Here is a 23,742-nt window from a genome sequence, read left to right as displayed (position 1 = left end):
TGAATAACTTTGAAAGACCAGGTGATGAGCCATATATACTGAGTACACAACCTCTGATTTGCCTTCATAGACACTGTAAGAATGTAGCTGGCCCAGTTAAGTTTCTGGTCAGAGATTATCCGCAAGACATTCATCAATGGTAGGGAACTGCCAAACAGTGATAAAATCAAAAATCAAGGAGAAATGTCTTTTTTTCCTTGTTCAAGTGCTCTACTGAACAGGTTGCTATGGGAAGTAAGCTCTAGAGCACCCAAGCCAGGCTGTACATTACACAGTAAAAAAACCAAATTGGCTAAATGTCCAGAGCAGTTGAGACTTGAATCCAAGCCTCCTGGATCAGATGGCAGGACACTATCACTGTGCCACAAGAACAAGGTCCATAGCCTTTATTCTCTATTGTACACAATGTAACATGAAATGAATAAAATTGGCTGAACAGTAATATTTGCATTGCGGAAGGCTTCAGGAAAAGGCAAACTAAGATCATGAAGTTTAGATAAAAAACTTTTGAGTATTTCAGCCTCTGACTGAGGTTGATTATATTTTAAGAACTTTATTCTGTATGTCCATTTTGTAGTAATTAGTGTCAATAGTCAATGCCATTTATGGGTTTGGTATCACTTGTAAGACAGGCTTGATCAATAAATTACCAGTTAATGATAGCAATCATCAGTTACAACAGGACATAGATAAGTTAGTGGAATGGACAGGCAGGTGGCAGATGGAATTTAATATGGAGAATTGTGATGTACATTGTGCAAGGGATAGGAATAGGCAATATAGATGTAATGGCATAATTTCAAAATGTATGCAGGAACAGAGGGACTGGGAGATGCACGTGCATTGATCTTTAAAGTTGGCTGGACATACTGAAAGAGAATAGTAAAGTATGTAGGATGTTGGACTTTGTAAATAGAGACATTGAATAACAAAGCAGGGAAGTTGTGTTGAACTTTTATAATGCTCTGGCTCTGCCCAAAAGGCAGTATTGCATCCAGCTTGATGACTGCACGTCACAAAGGATGTGAAGCTCCTTGAGAAGGTGGGGAGGGAATTTTCCAGAATGATTTCAAGGATGGGCCTGAGGGGGCTGATATTTACAAGGTTGGATTGTTCTCCATGGAGCAGAAGAGATTGAGGGAAGATTAGACAGAAGTTCGTAAGATAATGACAAGTTTGGCTAAAGAAAAATTGATCTCAGTACAATGAAGGACACAGAGTCGATGTTTTGGACAAGAAATTGATGGGCGGTGGGAGAAGGGATATGAAGAGGAACTTATTTTCTACAGTGGGTGGTAATGATCTGGAACCTCACTGCTTCTGAGGGTAGGAGAAGCAGAAACACTTCACAGGGAAATTGGTGGACACTCAAAAGCAACAAACGCTTTGGGGATTGCCTGGGGCGTACTGTATTGCCTCCTCTGTGGGGAACCGGCATGGTCTCAATGGACCGAATGGCCTCTCTGTGCGCTGTAAATGACTCGGTGACTGATTGATGTTTACATTCGACTTCACAATCTCCACAATGGGGGTTTAACCCACTGACTCTGGGTTTGATCGTCCAACGCCATACGCAATAAGCTAATGCCAGGCGTAATTAAAAATCAGAGACAAAAATAAAATCGCTTGGAGACCGGGGAGATGGCTTTGCGGTTGTGGATATTCAGAGATCCCCCGCAATTTCTCCAACCCCCCCCCCCCCTCAAATGCTGCGTCCCTCCTGAAATGTTGCGAATGAGGTTCGGAAGGGAAAGCTATTGTGGACTTGAAATAGTTGACATTGCAGCGCGGTGAGATGTGCGGACTGAGAGGAAATTCCTGTCGGAGGTAGCACCTGTTGGTGCTGGCGGTGCGGCTCTCCGTGTGGAATGCGGATGGTGTGTGCGCTGTTGCCTTGGTGACTGCGGATTCGGCGGGGCTGGGCTGTGGAGAGAGTATACACAGAGAGAGAGGGAAGGAGGCAGAAGCGAGCCCATTCCGCACTGAGCGCGATGAGGAGCTGCCTAGCGCTTTGGCAATGAGGAAGTCAGGGCCCGGAGAGACCATCAGCAAACTTCTGAGAAGGAAAAGTTCTCCCTCGCTTTATGCGGTGACCCCTCCGCCAGGCCGGGCGATCGCTGGCGCCGGCGAACCGGAGGCACCGGGTGAGTGTTTGGGGGGAGTCGGGGGAGACAACAGCCGCACAGTCCCCCGGCAGGTGAAGCAGGATTCTGCATCGCCTCAAGGATTTCCCTCTTCGGTGCTTGAAGGGTAAACTTAGCTCCAGGGTTATCGGATGGGTGAGAAGGGAGGAAATTGGTGTGTTTAGGGTTGCAGGGAAAGTTTGAAGAAATGGGAAAGAGGGATTTGGTGTGAATGCGTGATGCCTTGCTTAAAAACAAAGATAAATGGTGAAGATCGCAGTGTGTGCAGTACCGTACTTTGTCACTGGGTTTTGAGCTCTCCCTAAGGATGAAGTGCTCCCTCTCTGCAAGTCCTACAGGCTGCTCAGTGAAATGCGCTGGGCCAGTCTCTAATGTCCAATCGATGTGGTCCCTCAGCATTGAATTACCAAATGTTTTGCAACTGATTAACAACGTGGAACACACAGGTCTGTGTACAAGATGGATGACATCTCCGATCTCAATTTCACGTTAGACCCACAGTATCTTACGCATGTAAATACTGTGACATAGTAGGAAGGACCGGAGGTCTTACAATTTCCTTGATTTTAAAGACCATTGAGCACTATTTTTTTTGGGGTGGGTAGGGGGGTTGGGGTCGTCAGTGACCTGACCAATACCTATCCCTCCAATCAACATGACAAAAAAAAACCCTGTTTATTATCACATTACTATTTGTGGCAGCTTGCTGTGTGCAAATTAGCTGTTGTGTTTCCCACATGACAACACTGCCAAAATAATTTATTGGCACTAAAGCATTTTGAGCAGTCCAGTAGTCGTGAAAAATGCCATATGAACATAGGCCTTGCTTTCTTTTGAATGAGTAATTAAAAAAAATCTGTTTTATTTAAATTCTAAGTTTTTCAACCAATGCAGATATAATGGAAGAAATGAATTGTGACTATTCCTTGACATGGTCCTGTTGGGCTGAATAGCCTGTTCATAAGATGCAAATGCTATGGATGTGTTATTGTGTTATAGTTTGACTGTGTTTGGATAGAAGCCATCATTGACTATTTTGAGCGTGTGAAATTTAGCCATGCTCTGACCATTTACAACTTGCGTTAGTGGATTGACCTGGGTGGTCAGAACATTGTGGTGTTTGATCAGTTCAAAGTTTTAAGATTTCTGTGGATTTAGTGTGAAAGTAGAACTTGAATTATTTGAACTTGTCAATATAGACAAAACAAATCAGAGAGCTAACAAGTTGGTTAATGTGAATATATCTATATAAAGTGCATAATAACATAATACTGTAAATATGTTGTGTTTTGGGGGCTAGGTAGTGAGCACAATATACTTTGTCTGGCCTCCATCATCAAGAGAAATTTAAAATCTCAACGACAAATGGTCACAGGTCATTTCTGTGATTGGACTCATTGAAGGGCTATTCTGAATTATGTAATCAGCGCCAATTTGTAGACTCCTTGCCGACTTCCTGAAATTTGACAAGGGAATTCTGTAATCTAAATCAAAGACAGTTTAATAAAAACAAATCACTGAAGGCCAGGGAAATTACTTCATGGTTGTAGATATTCAGAGATCCCCACCAAGTTAATTTACTGTGCAGTGAGGGCTTGGGTTCCTGTAAACAACATTCATGTAAGCTTCATTAGAAAATGCAATGTACCTATTCCAAAGAATGTAGAATACAACATTTAACATAATTACTAAATTGTATAAATTAAGTTGTCACCAAAAAGGAAATATAGACCATAAACAAATAAAATTCTGGAATTCACAGACCAGATGGTGAATATATACAGTAAAGTAAATTGATGTTTAAGAGTTGTTTCCATTCTTCAAATGTACCATATCAGAAATCAAAAGTTGACAGACAAGACTTTATTCACATTTCAGCAAAAGGTAATCACTTATTGAAGCAGCAATGTACCTAAAACACGTGAAACTTAAATATATCCTCACAAGCCAAATAGTAAATTTTGAAATATTCAGGTAGTCATATATTTCACTAGATCACATTGAACATTAAAATGTTTTAGGTACCAAAGACTTATTTCTGATAAATCTCTCAATGGATATTTTCCAGAAGGCAGCCTTTTTGTGTTCATTCAGAACATCCATTTATGCAATATTCATCTTGGCTTATTCTACATTTATTAATTGTGCAAACTGTCCAATTCTGCCCATTTACCATTTTAAAAAAAATGTTCCTGCAAATGAAACTTCCAATCTACTGAATATTTCATAACCTTTTCCTAAAGAAACCAAACTTCCAGAACTAATTTCCTCAAATTCCTGACACTCAAGATAATATTTATTTGCGCACAACAAGAGAAAGAGAACGGAAGTGAGGCGAATAGTGGAATGCACTATTACAAAGTACAGTTGAGGCAAGCTGCATGAATGTGTTCAAGGGAGGCAAGGCAAACACAGAATGGAGAAAGGAACAGAAAAGATATTTGGATATGGTGAAATTAAGGGGTCAGAAGGAGGTGATGATGTAACAGCAATCTCTCTCGAAGCGTAATCCAGAGCCCCTAGGCAAATGCGTTTGAATCCCAGAAACACAACTCGTAGAATTTAAATTAAATTAATAAAATGCAGAATTGAATTTCAGTATTGGAGACTGTGAGATTAGCATTGATTGTTATAAAAACCTATTAGGTGCATTACTGACCTTTAGGGAAGGCAATCTGCCATTCTTACCTGGTCTGACCTTTGTGAGACTCCAGATCCTCAGCAATATGTTTAACTCTTAACTGCCTTTGGAAATGGCCAAGCAAACCATTATGTTCAAGGGTCAATTAGGGACAGGCAACTGATGATGAAATTGTCAGTGATGGGCACATCACAGATATTTTAAAAATAACGGTCTTCTGTGGAGCATAGACACCTGCATAGCCCAATAAAGTCAAATGGCTTGTTTCTAGACTTTGGGCCCAATGTCTTTCTTGATCACCTCATAGCTCACCAAAGGAAAATAAGATATTTCCAATAATTTGCCAACTGGAACTACACCCAGTACTCCAGATGCAGTATGACCAATGTATTATGCAACTACATAACAGCTTCTTAATTTGTACTTTATAGCTCTGCCAATTCAATCTAATAATTTATTTCCTTTTTCTACAGTCAAGTGGGTATATTACATTTGTCTTTGCTATTCAGGTTGCCTAGGAGACTTACATTGCAATGAACAAGCCATGCTCCAAGCTACATGAGATTCTAAAATATTAAATATCAACTCCACTGTTCTAATTATTTATATTTTGCTTCCTCCTCATTTATGTATGTCACAAAACAGTACATCTACTGCACATCTATGTCTGTTCATACTTTTCAAAACAAAACTGTAAAGCAGCCAAATTAGTTACTTGGCACACACATGGGAAAAACTCCCACAGCAATTTAAAATACCTTGGTGATGCAGGAATCCAAATGTCTGTAACTTGCACTAGTGGAGAAAGAAAGCTAGGTATTTATCCTGGATTCTCATCTGCACAAACTGAAAGCCAATTAAATTCTAATAGATCTAATCCTGTATGTATTTAAACCATAAGACACTATAGTCTTAAAGGGTGACTGAATCACTTTGGCGACAGAATAATATAATGTGCATCACCAGATAGCTGGAAGTTGCAGTTTAATTGCCTAGCTATGTTGTGGACGTCTGTTATTATAGCATTACTGTTGTAAAGTGGTTGGGTCAAAGTGTGTAATTACATGTTTCTGATTATTGAGGAGAAGGTGCATATGAGGTTGGAGTGCTTGAGGACTGGTTAGGTGGGTAGGCTGTAATTACTAGGTGTACTCACAAAATAGAATCATTAAATTTGAATTCATTTATGTTTTAAAATTTGAATATTTTATATTATCTTTTCCTCTGTCAAGATCAAACATGACCATTCTAATATAATAGACAGATCTCACGAAATATCATCTATCTGCTTTTTCTCTCTGTGAGTGCTTTCTGACAGTCTGAGTTTCTTGGGCACTTTATTTTTCGCAGATTTCCAGCATCTGCAGTATTTTGCTTCAGTCCTTTCTGACACTTTCCTGATTATCCTATGTGATTTACCTCTGAAAAACATTAAACCTAATAAATAGCTACCGTAGTCCTTTATTCCTTTAAGTCCCAGTCACCTTCTGGGATCTCCACTGGCTTCCCATTCTCCACTGCATTTATTTTGAAATTATACTACCTGTCTTAGAAATTTCTCTACTTTGCCCCCACTCTAATTCTGCAACTTCCTCCAGACCTGTGCACCCTGGTTGCTGTTGGTGACCTTCCATGCACATTCACAGCAGACATCAGACTGTACCATCACTGTTCATTTCTCCTTTCCATGTTTTCAAAAATTCACCAAGAATCAAGCCAGTCAATTATTGGCATTCCCTCTAATCTCAGTCAGTGGTTTAGTTCCTCTTTGTGCTCTTCGTTAATTTATTGTGAAGAGGTGAAAGTTATGCTTAAAAGATTATTTCTAAAGGTCTGTCGTGGAATAAGTAGAGAGCTGCCATGGCAGGTGTTATTTGGGAGAATTTATTTTGCTGCTGAAATGCTGCTGATTGGGCAGACTTCTGTTTTTTATTAGTGTGTGAGTGAGTGCAATAGATGGTGAATGAAAAAGAGGAGAAAGTCACCAAAGGAATGGAGCAAGGCAGCCTTAACTAATTAAAGTCAACTATAATAAAACTCTATGGTCTTTAATTCAGAATGATATTTGTAATATAGCAGTGACAAATCCTGCCTAAAGTGTGTTGCATTTGCATGCAGCACGCTATGGTTAGATTCCCTACAGTGTGGAAACAGACTCTTTAGCCCAACAAGTCCACACCGACCATCCGAACAGTAACCCACCCAGACCCATTTCCCTCTGACTAATGCACCTAACACTTTGGCCAATTCACCTGACCTGCACATCTTTGGACTGTGGGAGGAAACCAGAGCACCCAGAGGAAACCCACGCAGACACAGGGAGAACATGCAAATTCCACACATTCAGTCGCCCGAGGCTGGAATCGAACCTGGGACCCTGGTGCTGTAAGGCATCAGTGCTAACCACTGAGCCACTTTGGAAGCTGCTGTCAAAGAAGCTGTGGTGAATGCTGCAGTGTAACTTGTAGGCGGTATACATATACCTGATCTTGAGGCATTTATTTATCTCTCATGTCACTTCTCATTTGATAGGAGAAAGTGAGGACTGCAGATGCTGGAGATCAGAGCTGAAAATGTGTTGGTGGAAAAGCACAGCAGGTCAGGCAGCATCCAAGGAGCAGGAGAATCGATGTTTCGGGCAGGGCTCAGGAAGAAGGGCTCATGCCCGAAACGTCAATTCTCCTGCTCCTTGGATGCTGCCTGACCTGCTGCGCTTTTCCAGCAACACATTTTCACTTCTCATTTGATACCTGGCTGCAAATTGTGAATTTGCAGGGCATACTTGGACACTTATAAACTAGTCAGGATGGTTTGTAACACTTTATTATTCTTGCTTCTTATTCTGATCTGTCATTAAAAGCCAAGGATTGAGTACTCCTGCATAGTGTCATTACTGGGGAATAAAGTAGTATGTGTACTCCTCCCACAAGTAATCTATTTCTGGAACCTATCCTGACAAAGCTGGTTAAAACAATTTCCCTAATATTTAATACAAATATGAATGAACAGCTTCTCTGCTGGGAATGCTTTTTATTTCTAAAAATAAAGGAGTACTGTTTTAAGGTTGAAGCTCTTCCATATAATATTCTATGTCGTTCATGTTCTGTAATAGTTTTCTGTTGTACTTGGTGAATGCCTGATCTTTTGTTGTTCTAATATGATACTTGCAAATTTATAAAAAGTGGAGTAGTTGAAGGAGTGGAGGTCAAAGGCCAGGAAGCTGTTTGTAAATCAAACAATATGCTACAATGTCTGGCTCCATTTGCTGCTAATTTTGAAGGAACAGCATATCTTTGACAATTAACATTTAACTCTAGAAAGGATAATAAAGGGAAGGAGCACATGATGTGTAAATGGGATAGAAATATAAAATGGCCTGGTGACAAACTCATTCAAAGATAAGTAGAATTCTTTTTGGTTTAGTTAATAAGTAAATGAAAAGCCAAAATACAAATGTTATTCATTCTAGATTCACAATTCTTTAGTTCAACTCATTAATGAATGATTGTGATGTGTGATCTAGTAATATTTACCTTGTACCCCTAAAGATCATTGCACATCTTTATGAAATATTAAAAGTGCTGTGAAAACAATGTCGACATTGAATGTTCCTCTTCTATTCTGTAATATGTATGAGAGTGGGATAGAGTGGATAGGTTTTGAAGCTAGAAAGGAGGTTAAAAATATATCCTCAAAAGTAGCAGTCTTTGGATCCCATATCATGCAGTAGCAAAATTGAAGTTAGGATAGGTTAGTGCATGGATTGAGGCGTGGTGTATTAGGGAAATCTTCAGATTTTTGGTGCATTGGCACCAGTTCTGGGGTAGGAGGCATCTAGTCAAATGGGACAGATTATTCTTTAATGGTGCTGGAACCAATATATTTTTCTGGAAATAGTTTAATCGAAATTGATCTGGCATTGAGAATCAGCATATAGCAGTAAACTAAAGGAATTAAATGAATAAAGGAGGCTGAACATTAAATAATACTAGAGAAGGAAGTAATAACATGTTAAATAAGAGCTGACAAAGTTATATTATATGAATACAGACAGGTTTGATTGTGCTGGATAATGTTACTCAAGGACAAAACGTGAACATGATATCATGGCAATAGTGGAAATGTAGCTTAAGTGGGGTCTGGGTACAATCAGGGATACCAAATATTCAGAAAAGATAGGGAAGGATAAAGGAAGATGGGGTGGCAATATGCTTTCGGGAGATGCAGTTTTGAAAAGAGCAAATGTCTTTGAGGGAGCAAAGGCAGAATCCATTGGTTCAAGTTGAGAAGCAGAAAAGGTGTGACCTTGCTACTGGGAATATTTATAACTCCAAATAGTGAGAGAGTTTCAACAGTACATCAGCAGAGATTATGTGATGCGTAAAACCATAAGACTGGTGATATTAGGGACCTTTAATGTTAGAGTAGTTGGAAAGGAGAGGGAGGATTTTCTGAAGTGTGTTCAGGAGAACTGCCTTGATCAGTGTGTTCTATATCCAACTTGGAAGAAAATATAACTAGATTGTCAAAAATGAGGTGTGCTACATGTTTGTGAGAGAACACTTGGATAAGAGTGATCACCATATCATGAGGTTTAAATTAATATAGAGAAGTGCCAGGAATAATCTGAAGAGGACTAACTTCATTAGGATGAGAGAGCACCCAGTCAAGGTCAAATAGATCCAAAAACTGATGGAAGAAGTATTTCAGATGTAGGCTGGATATGTTCCAACATGAGAGAAAGACAAGGAAACTAAATCTGCCTCGTTAGATATTGAGGGCTAGTGAAATATGTTGAAACAAAATAAAGAAAGTGTATGAGAAGTGAATTTGCAAGTCATAACTAAGCCAATTACATTAAGCTGAGGTTAGAATTGAAAATGAACTGGCAAAGAGAAAATATTGAAGAATAGGAAGGTAAAATGGCTATAAACATAAAAGATTCCCAAAAATATATTACTGACATCTAAATAGCAAACAGGAAATAAAGTTGTTAGTTAAGAACAAAATTAAATCTATGGCACTGAATGACATAGCGTCAGATGATGTGGAGTCTGTGTGGGTGGAATTGAGGAACCACAAAGACAAAAAAAACCATAGTGGGAATTATGTGCAGACCTCCTAACAGTGGTCAGGACCAGGGGCGCAACATGTACCGGGAAATAGAGAAGGCATGTCAGAAAGGCAAGGTCACGGTGAGACTTCAATATGCAGGTGGACAGGGTAAATAATGTTGCCAGTGGATCCAAAGAAAGGGAATTCATGGAATATTTACAGGATGGCTTTTTGGAACAGCTTGTCATGGAGTCCACAAGGGAGCAGGCTATTCTGGACCTAGTGCTATGTAATGAACCAGACTTTACAAAAAAATCTTAAAGTAAGGGAACACTTAGAAAACAGCGATCATAATATGGTAGAGTTCAGTCTGCAGTTTGAAAGAGAGAAGACAAAATCGGATGTAATGGTGTTACAGTTCAATAAAGGTAATCATGAGGGCATGAGAGAGGAACTGACGAAAATAGACTGGAAGCAGAGCCTAGCAGGGAAGACATTAGAGTAAAAATGGCAGGAGTTTGTGGGTAAAATTGAGGACACTGTACAGAGGTTCATCCCCAAGTAGAGAAAGATTATCCGGGGAGGGATTAGACAGCCATGGCTGACAAAGGAAGTCAGGAAATCTATCAAAGAAAAAGAGAGATCCTATAAAGTGGCCAAGAGCACTGGGAAATCAGAAGATTGGGAAGGCTACAAAAACAAACAGAGGATAACAAAGAGAGAAATAAGGAAGGAGAGGATCAAATATGAAGGTAGGCTAGCCAGTAATATTAGAAATGATAGTAAAAGTTTCTTTCAATACATAAGAAACAAACGACAGGCAAAAGTAGACATTGGGCCACTTCAAACTGATGCTGGAAGCCTAGTGATGGGAGATACGGAAATAGCAGGAGAACTTAGTAAGTACTTTGCATCAGTCTTCACAGTGGAAGACATGAGTAATATCCCAACAATTAAAGGGAGTCACAGGGCTGAGTTGAATATGGTTGCCATTACAAAAGAGAAAGTGCTAGAAAAGCAAAAAGGTCTTAAAATTGATAAATCTCCTGGCCCCGATGGGCTACATCCTAGAGTTCTGAGGGAGGTGGCTGAGGAAATAGCGGAGGCGTTGGTTGAGATCTTTCAAAAGTCACTGGAGTCAGAGGAAGTCCTGGATGATTGGAAGATCGCTGTTGTAACCCCCTTGTTCAAGAAAGGATCAAGGCAAAAGATGGAAAATTATAGGCCGATTAGCCTAACCTCGGTTGTTGGTAAAACTCTAGAATCCATCATTAAGGATGAGGTTTCTAAATTCTTGGAAGAGCAGGGTCGGATTGGAACAAGTCAACATGGATTTAGTAGGGGAGGTCGTGCCTGACAAACCTGTTGGAGTTCTTTGAAGAGGTGACAAGTAGGTTAGACTGGGGAAATCCAGTTGATGTGGTCTACCTAGACTTCCAAAAGGCCTTTGATAAGGTACCACATGGGAGGCTGCTGAGTAAGGTGAGGGCCCATGGTGTTCGAGGTGAGCTACTGGTGTATGGATTGAGGATTGGCTGTCTGACAGAAGGCAGAGAGTTGGGATAAAAGGTTCTTTTTCGGAATGGCAGCCGGTGACAAGCGGTGTCCCGCAGGGTTCAGTTTTGGGGCCGCAGCTGTTCACATTATATATTAATGACCTGGATGAAGGGACTGGGGGCATTCTAGCAAAGTTTGCCGATGATACAAAGTTAGGTGGACAGGCAGGTAGTACTGAGGAAGTGGAGAGGCTGCAGAAGGATCTAGACAGTTTGGAAGAGTGGTCCAGGAAATGGCTGATGGAATTCAATGTGAGCAAATGCAAGGTCTTGCACTTTGGAAAAAAGAATACAAGCATGGACTACTTTCTAAACGATGAGAAAATTCGTAAAGCCAAAGTACAGAGGGGTCTGGGAGTGCTAGTTGAGGATTCTCTAAAGGTAAACATGCAGGTTGAGTCCGTGATTAAGAAAGCAAATGCAATGTTGTCAATTATCTCAAGAGGGTTGGAATATAAAAGCACCATTGTGCTACTGAGACTTTATAAAGCTCTGGTTAGGCCCCATTTGGAGTACAGAGTCCAGTTTTGGTCCCCACACCTCAGGAATGACATACTGGCACTGGAGCGTGTCCAACGGAGATTCACACGGATGATCCCTGGAATAGTAGGTCTAACATATGAGGAACGGCTGAGGATCCTGGGATTGTATTCATTGGAGTTTAGAAGATTAAGGGGAGATCTAATAGAAACTTACAAGATAATACATGGCTTGGAGAGGGCGAGGAAATTGTTTCCGTTAGGCGAGGAGACTAGGACCCATGGACACAGCCTTAGAATTAGAGGGGGTAAATTCAGAACAGAAATGCGGAGACATTTCTTCAGCCAGAGAGTGGTGGGCCTGTGGAATTCATTGCCGCAGAGTGCAGTGGAGGCTGGGACGCTAAATGTCTTCAAGGCAGAAATTGATAAATTCTTGATGTCACAAGGAATTAAGGGCTATGGGGAGAATGCGGGTAATTGGAGTTGAAATGCCCTTCAGCCACGATTGAATGGTGGAGTGGACTCGATGGGCCAAATGGCCTTACTTCCGCTCCTATGTCTTATGGTCTTATGGTAAAGGGTGCATCCATGCTATTACAGATCAAGAAGATAAAATTCACTTGTTGCCAGAGAGCAAAAATATTTAATAAAGAAGATACTGTCAAAATATCAGTAAGAGTGGATATTGTAGAGATAATGGTTGGGGTAAAAATTGATAAGCTGCATGCACTGAAAAGGCTTAGTGGAACTACCTCATCTAGTCTTCATAGCTTTCACCCTAGGTTACTAAGGAAAGTGGGAGTGGAGATGGCAGAAGGATTTGCCATAATTATGGTCAGATATAGAAGAGATTCCAGAGGATCGGATATTTGTAAATATCACAAGTTTGTACCAGAAAGTGCATAAAGAAATTCTAATAACAGCAGACTGATTAGTTTGACATTAGTGGTGGTAAAGTTTTAAAAACAAAAATCAGAAAAATAATTAATATGCACTCAGAAATGTTTCATAAACTAAAGAGAACCTGGATTGATTTGCAAACGTTGGACCTGTTTGACTTTTTTTTATTATTAAGTAACATATAAGGTTGATGAGAGAATGCAAATAATGTCATCTACATGGATTTGAGGACAGCTTTTGATCAAGTACCACATGAAAGGCTGGCTAACAAAATTGAGAAACAAGAAGAGCTTGGGTTTAAAAGAAAATGGCTTAAGGACAGAAAACAGTAAATCATATTAAGGGTTTGTTTGTCAGACTGACAGACAGTAGACAGTGGTGTTCCCTAGGGTCAGTGCTAGCACTGCTTTTCTTTGTTATATACATAGAATACTTGTATATTATACAGTATAAAATTTCAGAAGTTGATACTAAAATTGGAGATGTGGCTGACAATGGGGATAGTACCAATCAATTGTAACAAGACATTGATAGGCTAGCAAAATGGGAAGACAAGTGGCAGATGCAACTTATTGCAGAGACTGAGAGGGTGGTTTTTTTCAGAATGGATGGGGAGAGGCAGAATATTGGGCGGCACGGTGGCACAGTGGTTAGCACTGCTGCCTCACAGCGCCAGAGACCCGGGTTCAATTCCCGACTCGGGCGACTGACTGTGTGGAGTTTGCACATTCTCCCTGTGTCTGCGTGGGTTTCCTCCGGGTGCTCCGGTTTCCTCCCACAGTCCAAAGATGTGCAGGTCAGGTGAATTGGCCATGCTAAGTTGCCCGTAGTGTTAGGTTAAAGGTGTAAATGTAGGGGTATGGGTGGGTTGCGCTTCGGCGGGTCGGTGTGGACTTGTTGGGCCGAAGGGCCTGTTTCCACACTGTAAGTAATCTAATCTAATATACATATATCACCATTGTAAAGAGATCGGAGGGATTTTAGATTTATGTGAATAGACCTTTGAAGTTATGAGGACATATTGAAAGAGGTATTAGCAAAATATATGGGGATTTTCTGCTTCATAAATAGATGTATTTTGTACAAAAGCAAGGGAAGTTTATCAACCTCTGGTTAGGCAATAACTGGATTAGTGTGTCCAGCTGCGACAAGTGTGAGGATCTTTTAGTGGTGCTGAGGACATTTACTTGAATAGTTCTAGTGATAGTTCTCCATGTAACTAAGGTGATTGAGAGGTGCTGTGATGGAGATGTACAAGTTAGTGACAGGTAAATAAAGTGTTGCTATTTCTGTTTTTTTTTCCACCCCTACTTGATGGTACAAGGACACTAGAATGCAGATTTAAGGTTTTATGAAAACATTATGGGGGAATATGAGGGAAAACTCACTGCATATGAGAATGATGGAAGTGGAAACAATAAGGAAATTAGATTCAAGCTTAAAGAAAATAAACTTGCAGGGTAGGAGCAGGAGAATGGGACTAACTGACTAACTTACTCAAGAGAACTGATGAGGATCTGAGAGTCTGAACAGCCTTCTTCTGTGCTATAGTTAATAATTATTTTAATAAATGTTTTCTAAGATATTTGTCATTCTGCTTTATAGCATTTACGTGCTGTAATATAAAAATTGCATTTTCTGAAGTAGTTTGCAATTTATTTTTTCTGCAGAATTTTGAGCAGACAAACCACTCAAGTAAAATTCCAGAATCCAAATAATATGTTGCTACTGCGCCTTCTGTTATCATTTGCACTGGAGACCTGGAAATCTATAACCCTCACACTCTGTGAATCTCCCAGTTTCCAATATGGATTGAAATAAGTAATATGATTTTGCAAGATTTTCTTGAGGTTTGATATGTTACAGATACCATAAGTTGTTTGGAAGTTTCGATGGTGAGAACAATAACATTGAGTAAATGTCCCCATAGTCCCACTTGTGGATTAAAGAGAGAGAGAGAGAAAGAGACAACTGATGGTAGTTTAACCTGAGGGGTCATCTCGCTGGAGCAAAGTTGAGAGGGTGGGACCTCATGGTGACATCAGCTGGTACAGGAATGAACCGCGCTTTTGGGGTCACTCTGCATCGCCAACCAACCTTCCAGCCAACTTGTGACGGTTGATTGCTGTGAAAACCCATCTGGATCACTAATATCCTTTAGGAAAGGAAATCTACTGTGTACCATTCTCACCTGGTCTGGCCTACATGCGATTCCAGACCACAGCAAGTGAAACATTTACAAGCTGCCACTTACGGTGCCATCACAAGTACAAATGTACCAAGGCACTGAATCTTGGTACACAACAGCAAAAATAATGAAAGCAATTTAAGAAATTAAACATTACAGTCCTTCATTCTAAAACATAGAAAAACAAAAAACAAGTTAATAGTTCAACATCACAGTCCATGAGCACCTGGCCATGCTGGACTTGCACTCCTCACAATGGCTACCCTCGCCCCCACCGCTGGCCTCGGGGCTGCCTGCTCCCTCTCTCACCCCCTCAGGGCTGCCTGCTCCCTCTCTCACCCCCTCAGGGCTGCCTGCTCTCCTCTCACCCTCTCAGAGCTGCCTGCTCCATCTCTCACCCCCTCAGGGCTGCCTGCTCCCTCTCTTACCCCCCTCATGGCTGTCTGCTCCCTTCTCTCACTCCCCTCAGAGTTGCTTGCTCCCTCTCTCACTCCCCTCAGAGTTGCCTGCTTTCTCTCTCACCCCCTCAGAGCTGTCTGCTCCCTCTCTCATCCCCTCAGGGCTGCCTACTCGCGCTCTCACTCCCCACCCCCCTCAGAGGCTGTCTGCTCTCTCTCTCACTGCCTGTCCTCAGGCTGCCTGCTTTGCTGTGGTTGAATCTTAACCATTTACTGCCCACCCATTAAGGATCAGCAATAAATGCTGACCTAGCAGTGATGCCCACATGTCATGAATGAGTTAAAGAAAACTCTCTCACCTGTTCCTGTTACTTCTGCAGATATGGTGAGAAATGTTGAGGCAAACTCATTAAAGTAACAATGACTCTTTTCTGAGCAAATATTTACATGATGTAACTGCAAACTACTCTGGTTGAATGTTACAAAAATCATTGCAAGTTTTACCACCTTGGGCTATTAGTAAAAGTTCCAACAGTAAAAATGTCATTACAAGTAACATTATATATTTATAAGCTGCGAGTGATGCTTTGAAATAGGGTGGGCATTGAATCTAAGCTGGAAATGTGTTGCTGGAAAAGCGCAGCAGGTCAGGCAGCATCCAGGGAACAGGAGAATCGACGTTTCGGGCATAAGCCCTTCTTCAGGATCAATTCTGTCAACCTATTGAAATAATGTTTTGTTTTTCCAAACATAGAAACAGATGATGAGTATGAACATATTTCCACTAGTGGTCTGATTAGATGGTCATTATTGAGAGTAAGAGTTATGGCAGTGGGAATGGTTGTGCTAATACATTATGATCTTTATGTCTTAGATGCTTAATTTAAAGAAATACATATTTTCTTGCTTACTTATCAGGTTCTACTTCATTCCTGGCTGCATTTCAGCTGAGATAACAATTCCAGTTAGACCAGACTAAAATCCTGTTCTGAAATGTTTTAGTAATGGATCCATTATCTGTAATGAAAACAGAGAATGCTAGAAATACTCCCTAAACTGTTTGATCATCTGTGGAGAGAAAATGAGTTAACATTTCAGGTCAATAGTCCGTCATCAGAACTGAGAAAACTCACCACTTAGCAATTTTTTGACGAAACCTGTTTACAAAACTTTATATGGTCTGAATAATTTAAGAAGTCTCCTTTTCTAGTATAATAGACCACATATCTATAATATCTGTGGTATTAGCTCATTTCAGTGTGGTACTGCGTAGTGCTATCTTGTTAGAAATGCAGCATTCCAAATGGAATGCTAAAATGTGACACCTATTGTTGATCAGGTGGATGGAAAAGGTATCATTACAGTATCCAAGTGAAGGCATAGTGTTCTATAATTATTATAATCAGTCTGTTCAGATATGTTACAGAACTCCTCTAAGGCAGGTGGGTTTTAAACTCGGTCTCATAGCCCAGAGGTAGGGACCATACCAGTGTACCACATGACCCTCTGCAGGATGTTCTATATCCTGCTTTCATTTATCTTTTTAGCAATGGCAAAGAGGATTAACTGCTAAATTATCTAATTTGCTGAATTTGGGATTTCTCTGGGTCACTGGATTCTGGTTTACATAGTAAACTACACTATATTATGATACAGAGCTGAAAAATGTTTTGCTGGAAAAGCGCAGCAGGTCAGGCAGCATCCAAGGAGTAGGAGAATCGACGTTTCGTGCTTATGCCTGTTGCGCTTTTCCAGCAACACATTTTTCAGCTCTGATCTCCAGCATCTGCAGTCCTCACTTTCTCCTATATTATGATACAGAGGTGACATTACAGTGAGTTAGAGGATAATATTTTTAATAAATTCTATGCCATCTGAATTTTATTTCTGTGCAAACTATGTTAGGGCAACTTCCTAATTCTTTAACTGCTGAAACTTCTTCAATTTACTGTAAAGTTTTCACCTAATGCGAATGTCAACAGTATGCTGTCCAATCTCTGAAAGGTGCACTTGGGTTGAATAAGCATTGGATGTAAATACTCAATTGTGCCGTGAATTTTGCATAAATTAATCAGATAAATTTAAAGTGCTATTGATTTGTAAAGGAACTGAAGCTTACTGCTTTAAAAGTAAGTTCATATTATTAATTAAGTAATGTGACTCCTCAAAAATTTTAATTGGTCATTTAGCTGTCACGAATAATAATGTGAGAGCATTGTATATTACATTTCAACAGCTAATTTGTCATTGTCTAGGGATCATACCAAAAACCTTGCCAATCCAAAATAGTTTAGTTATGCATCAGAAATGTACTTAGTGACTGAACCAAGAATAGATATTATTGGTTTGAAGTAAGGCCTACAGATCTAGTTACTTTCATGGATTATCCTTTTCCCAAATTACCTTTAGAAAGTTTGAATTGCTGAAAATTCTGGTCATAGGATTTAAGTATTCTACAAAAATACTGCTTTTTATGCAGAAGATGAGATATTCAAAAGTTTCATAATTTGGTAAAACCTGATCGCTTTTTGCAACCTCAGGGAATCCTAAAGTGTTTCACAGCCACTTAAGCATTTTTGAGGAGTAGTTGTTTCAGTGTAAAGAAATGAGTCAGTTAGTTTGCAGACAGCAAGATCCCATAAACAGCAAAGTAATAAAGACAAGATAATCTACCTTAGTGATGTTCATTGACTGGAAGCTAGGAGACCTCCCTGGTTGGTCTTTGAATTGTGCATTGCAATATTCCAATATCTATGTGAGAGGGCTCCATTAAAATCTCATCTAAAAGGCAGCATCTCCTATAGGGCAGCTGTCCCTCAGTTTTACACTGAAGTGTCAGCCTGGATCATTGGCTTGAGTCTTTGGAGTTAGGTTTGGAACCTCAACATTTACACTTGAAGAAAAACGTATTACAAACTGAGCCAGGTACCACCCAATTGTTACATATGAACAAAGAAATTAGGAGCAGGGTAGTCTCTTGGCCCATCATATCTGTTTTCTGATTACTTGCTGTACCAACATATAAACCATTTGTGATTCATGCACTAGGACACCGATATCTCTCTGCATCCCAGAACTTTGAAATGTTTTACTATTTAGACAATATGTGCATCTTTTTATTGTTTTTGTCATAATAGACAATTTCACACATTTCCACGTTGTACTCCATTTGCCAGATCTTTGCCCATTCCTTAACCTATCTATATCTTTGTAGGCTCCTTATGTCTACTTCACAACTAATTTTCCTACCCATCTTTGAGTCAGTAAGACATTTAGCTACTGTAACCTTGATCCCTTCATCTAAATCATTTATATAAATTGTAAAAGTTGAGGCCCTAGCACTGACCCCTGTGGCACACCGCTCAGGACACCCTGCCAGCCTGAAAGAGACACACTCATTCCTATTTTCTGCATTGTGTTAGCACGTCAGTCCTCAATCTATGCCAATATGTTACCCTCTACACCATGACTTTTTATTTTCCAAAATAACCTTTGATGTGACCTTTTATCAAATGCCTTCTCAAAATCTAAATACAATACATGCACTGGTTCCCATTTATCCAAAGTACAAGTTACTTCTTCAAATAACTCCAAAAAATTAGTAAACCTGATTTCCCTTCACCTTAATCATCTTGGCTCTGCCTGATTAGCTTGAACTTATCCAAATGTCCTGTTATAACATCTTTTACAATACCTTCTAAGATTTTCCCTGTGACATGTTAAGTTAACTGACCTGTATTTTCCGATGTTCTACCTCCCTCCTTTTTTGAATAAAGGAGTTACATTAGCTATTTTCCAATCTAAAGGTAGCTTCCCTGAATTTAATGAGTTTTGGAAAATTAAAGCCAATGCATTAACTATTTTACTGGATATTTCTCAGCAGGTCTGGCAGCATCTATAAGGAGAGAAAAGAGCTGACGTTTTGAGTCTAACTGACCCTTTGTCAAAGCTGAAAAAAGGGAGAAATAGGGAGGTATTTATACTCGGCTGAGAGAAGGTGAGTCATGGCTCCAGAAGCAAAGGTAGCAATAAAGAGGTGATAATGACAGTGTATAGAGAGATTATAGGGAGATTAGGAGCTGTGAATGACCAAGGATGAAGCCAGTGGTATGTGACAAAATATGGAGGATGGGTGAAGCAGAGGCAAAATGGAAAACAGGGGAGAAGGGTAGCAAAGGGGGAAGAGGAGAGGAAAAAGGTGATGAGAGAGTGGGGAGCGAGAGAAAGAGAGACAATCAAGAAATAAGAGGTACAGAACAGTGAAAAAAATATAAAAAATAGATAAATAAAATAATGAAATAAAATTACGGAGCAAAATGAAAACAGAGGGGTCAAAATGGGATAATCATCTGAAGTTGTTGAATTCAATGTTGAGACCGGCAGGCTGTAACGTGCCGAGTCGGAAGATGAGATGCTGTTCCTCCAGTTTGCATTGAGCTTCATTGGAACATTGCAGCAGGCCCAGGACAGACATGTGGGCATAGGAGCAGGATTGTGTGTTGAAGTGGCAAGCCACGGGAAGGTCCGGGACCTGATTGCGTACAGACCGAAGGTGCTCAGCAAAGTGATCACCCAGTTGGCGTTTTGTCTCTCTGATATAGAGGAGACCACATTGGGAGCAATGAATGCAATAGACCAAATTGAAAGAGGTACAAGTGAAACGCTGCTTAATCTGAAATGAGTGTTTGGGGCCTTGGATGGTGAGCATGGAAGAGGTAAAGGGGCAGGTGTTGCACCTTCTGCGATTGCATGGGAAGGTGCTGTGTGTGATGGGAGAGGTGTTAGGTGTGATGGAGGAGTGGATTAGGTTGTCCTGGAGAGAACGATCTCTGCAGAATGCAGACAGGGGGAGGGAAGGGAAGATGTGTTTAGTAGTGGTGTCATGTTGGAGTTGGCGAAAATGGCGGAGGATTATTCTTTGCATGTGAAGGCTGGTGGGGTGAAAGGTGAGAACCTGTTACGCTTTTAAATTTCAATGGATACAAGGAGAAAGTAAGGATTGCAGATGCTGGAGATCAGAGTCGAAAGGTGTGGTGCTGGAAAAGCACAGCAGGTCAGGCAGCATCTGAGGAGCAGGAGAGTCAATGTTTTGGGCATAAGCCTTTCACCAGGAATGTGGGGTGGTGAGTTGGGGGCTGAGAGATAAATAGGAGTGGGGGGGTGCTGGTGGGAAGGGAGCTTGGAAGGTGAAAGGGAGATGCAGGTGGGGGGTGATGGTGATAGGTCAAAGCAGAGGATGATGTGGAGAGGTGGGAATGAAGATGGACAGGTGGGACAGTTCAAGAGAGTGGTGTTGGATAGGAGGGTTGGATCTTCCTTCTCACCTATTCGCTCCACCTTCTGCTCCAACCTATCGCCATCAATCCCCACTTGCATCTACCTGCCTTCCAAGCTACCTTCCCCCACCCCACATACCCCTCCTATTTATCTCCTAGCCTTCTCCGCCCTCCCCCCACACCTCCCCCACCATCACTACCACATGCACACACGCACACACACATTCCTGATGAAGGGCTTATGCTCGAAACGTCGACTCTCCTGCTCCTCAGATACTGCCTGACCTGCGGTGCTTTTCCAATGCAACACTGTTTGACTTCCGTGGATACAAGCCTGTTATTATGCATGGCCAACCTGTGTCGGTCATATCAAAGTTTTCGATAAAGTACACTGATTAGGCAGCTATGAGGAAGAGATTTTGATGCACTAAAATGAAATATTTATAATGAAAAATGATCTCCTAAAATGTAATTCTACCCCTTTTCAATCATTTCTTTTCTCTGAAGTTAGCAAATAAAGTCATTATATTTAGATCAAATGATGAATCTCGTTTCACTTGGCACAAACAACAAAAGATTTTTGTCCTCTTACAGATAATTCACCGAATGTAGATAATCTCAGATAACTAAACACACACGCGTGAAAATTTAGAGTTAAACATCTGTGTGCCCTTCTGTGATCTATATATATAGATACATAGATCACAGAAGGGCACACAGATGTTTAACTTTAAATTTTCACATGTGTCTGTTTGGTTATCTGAAATTATCTACATTCTGTGAAGTAACTGTTGATTTTTCAGCTTATTGAGAGCAAATTGTTGGTTAGATTAGTAAGATAAAGGTGATGTTGCTGTATATTGGAGTAAGATATCCTCACTGCTGAGGTGTAGATGATCAGGACTGTATTTTGGTTAGGACCATCCAATCCACTGCTTTGTAAAACTCATTGTATGTAAATGGACAAGAATTTAATCAACTCAACCTGACTGTGGTATATGGACTTTAATATAAAACCAAGATGCAGGAGACCTTCATTTTTAGTGTAAAGAAGTGTGAAGTTATTGACTTTAATCATGCAGAAAATATTTTAGAAAAGGTGAAACTTGCAAGTGTTTATATTCAAAGAGACTTGGGTGTGCTCGTACAAAGAATGCAGAAAGTCAATATGCAGGTGCAGCGAACAATTAGGATGGCAAATGGCATGTTGGTCTTTATTAAATAGAGTTTGAGTCCAGAAATAAATACGACTTGTTAAAATTATACAGGATCCACATGTCAAGAATCCACATGTCCCCTTCCTGGACCTCTCCATCTCCATTAGTGACGACCGACTTGACACTGACATTTTTTACAAACCCACCGACTCCCACAGCTACCAGGATTACACCTCTTCCCATCCTATCTCTTGCAAAAATGCCATCCCGTATTCCCAATTCCTCCGCCTCCGCCGTATCTGCTCCCAGGAGGACCAGTTCCACCATAGAACACACCAGATGGCCTCCTTCTTTAGAGACCGCAATTTCCCTTCCTACGTGGTTAAAGATGCCCTCACACATCTCATCCACATCCCGCACCTCCGCCCTCAGACCCCACCCCTCCAACCGTAACAAGGACAGAACGCCCCTGGTGCTCACCTTCCACCCTACAAACCTCCGCATAAACCAAATCATCCGCCGACATTTCCGCCACCTCCAAAAAACCCCACCACCAGGGATATATTTCCCTCCCCACCCCTTTCCGCCTTCCGCAAAGACCGTTCCCTCCGTGACTACCTGGTCAGGTCCACGCCCCTCCTACGACCCACCCTCCCATCCTGGCACTTTCCCCTGCCACCGCAGGAACTGTAAAACCTGTGCCCACACCTCCTCCCTCACCTCTATCCAAAGCCCTAAAGGAGCCTTCCATATCCATCAAAGTTTTACCTGCACATCCACTAATATCATTTATTGTATCCGTTGCTCCCGATGCGGTCTCCTCTACATTGGGGAGACTGGGCGCCTCCTAGCAGAGCGCTTTAGGAAACATCTCCGAGACACCCGCACCAATCAACCAAACCGCCCCGTGGCCCAACATTTCAACTCCCCCTCCCACTCTGCCGAGGACACTGCCTCCTGGGCCTCCTTCACTATCGCTCCCTCACCACCAGACGCCTGGAGGAATAATGCCTCATCTTCCGCCTCGGAACACTTCAACCCCAGGGCATCAATGTGGACTTCAACAGCTTCCTCATTTCCCCTTCCCCCACCTCATCCTAGTTTCAAACTTCCAGCCCGCACTGTCCCCTTGACCTGTCCGGACTTGTCCAACCTGCCTAGCTCCTTTTCCACCTATCCACTCCACCCTCTCCTCCCTGACCTATCACCTTCATCTCCTCCCCCACTCACCTATTGTACTCTATGCCACTTTCTCCCCACCCCCACCCTCCTCTAGCTTATCTCTCCACGCTTCAGGCTCTCTGCCTTTATTCCTGATGAAGGGCTTTTGCCCGAAACGTCGATTTTTGCTGCTCGTCGGATGCTGCCTGAATTGCTGTGCTCTTCCAGCACCACTGATCCAGAGATGTCAAGAATTGTGTCCAGTTTTTGTCTCCACATTTTGTGAAAGAATTAGTCCTCATTTTCTCCTAGTGCCTGAAAGATGTAGTTGTAGAGGCAGTGGTACAGTCCTATCATAGAACATAGAACATTACAGCGCAGAACAGGCCCTTTGGTCCTTGATGTTGTGCCACCCTGTGAAATTAATCTGATACCCATTCCATTATTATCCATATGTATGTCCAATGCCCATTTAAATGCCTTTAATGCTGGCGAATCTACTACAGTTGCAGGCAAGCCTTTGCATACCTCTACTACTCTGAGTAAAGAAACTACCACTGATATCTGTCCTAAATCTATCATCCCTCAATTTAAACTATGTCCCCTTATGTTAGCCTTTGCTATCTGAGGAAAAAGGCTCTCACTATCCACCCTATATAACACTGATTATTTTATATATCTCAAGTAAGTCACCTCTTAACCTTCTCTCCAATGAAAACACCTTCGGTTCTCTCAGCCTTTCCTTGTAAGACCTTCCTTCTATACCAGGCAATATCCCAGTAAA

General features: G+C 41.2%; 1 protein-coding gene across 4 annotated transcripts in view; it reads left to right on the top strand.

Moving 5' to 3' along the window:
- The first annotated feature begins 1,953 nt into the window (after positions 1-1,953).
- LOC122563152 (uncharacterized) overlaps positions 1,954-23,742 on the top strand; it is a 62,436-nt gene continuing 40,647 nt past the window's right edge. Inside the window, exon 1 of one of the 4 annotated variants that reach the window (XM_043716621.2) lies at positions 1,954-2,144. In XM_043716621.2, the coding sequence (XP_043572556.2) occupies positions 2,018-2,144 (127 nt within the window). In that variant the 5' untranslated portion in view covers positions 1,954-2,017. The remainder of the gene's footprint in view (positions 2,145-23,742) is intronic. The other 3 variants (XM_043716623.2, XM_087973547.1, XM_043716622.2) reach the window with 3 other exon arrangements.

This window comes from Chiloscyllium plagiosum, unplaced genomic scaffold (genome assembly GCF_037043375.1).
Source record: "Chiloscyllium plagiosum isolate Xiang-an unplaced genomic scaffold, Cpla_swu_hap1 HiC_scaffold_26, whole genome shotgun sequence".
Lineage (NCBI taxonomy): Eukaryota > Metazoa > Chordata > Chondrichthyes > Orectolobiformes > Hemiscylliidae > Chiloscyllium > Chiloscyllium plagiosum.
This window is presented reverse-complemented; position numbering and strand designations above follow the sequence as displayed.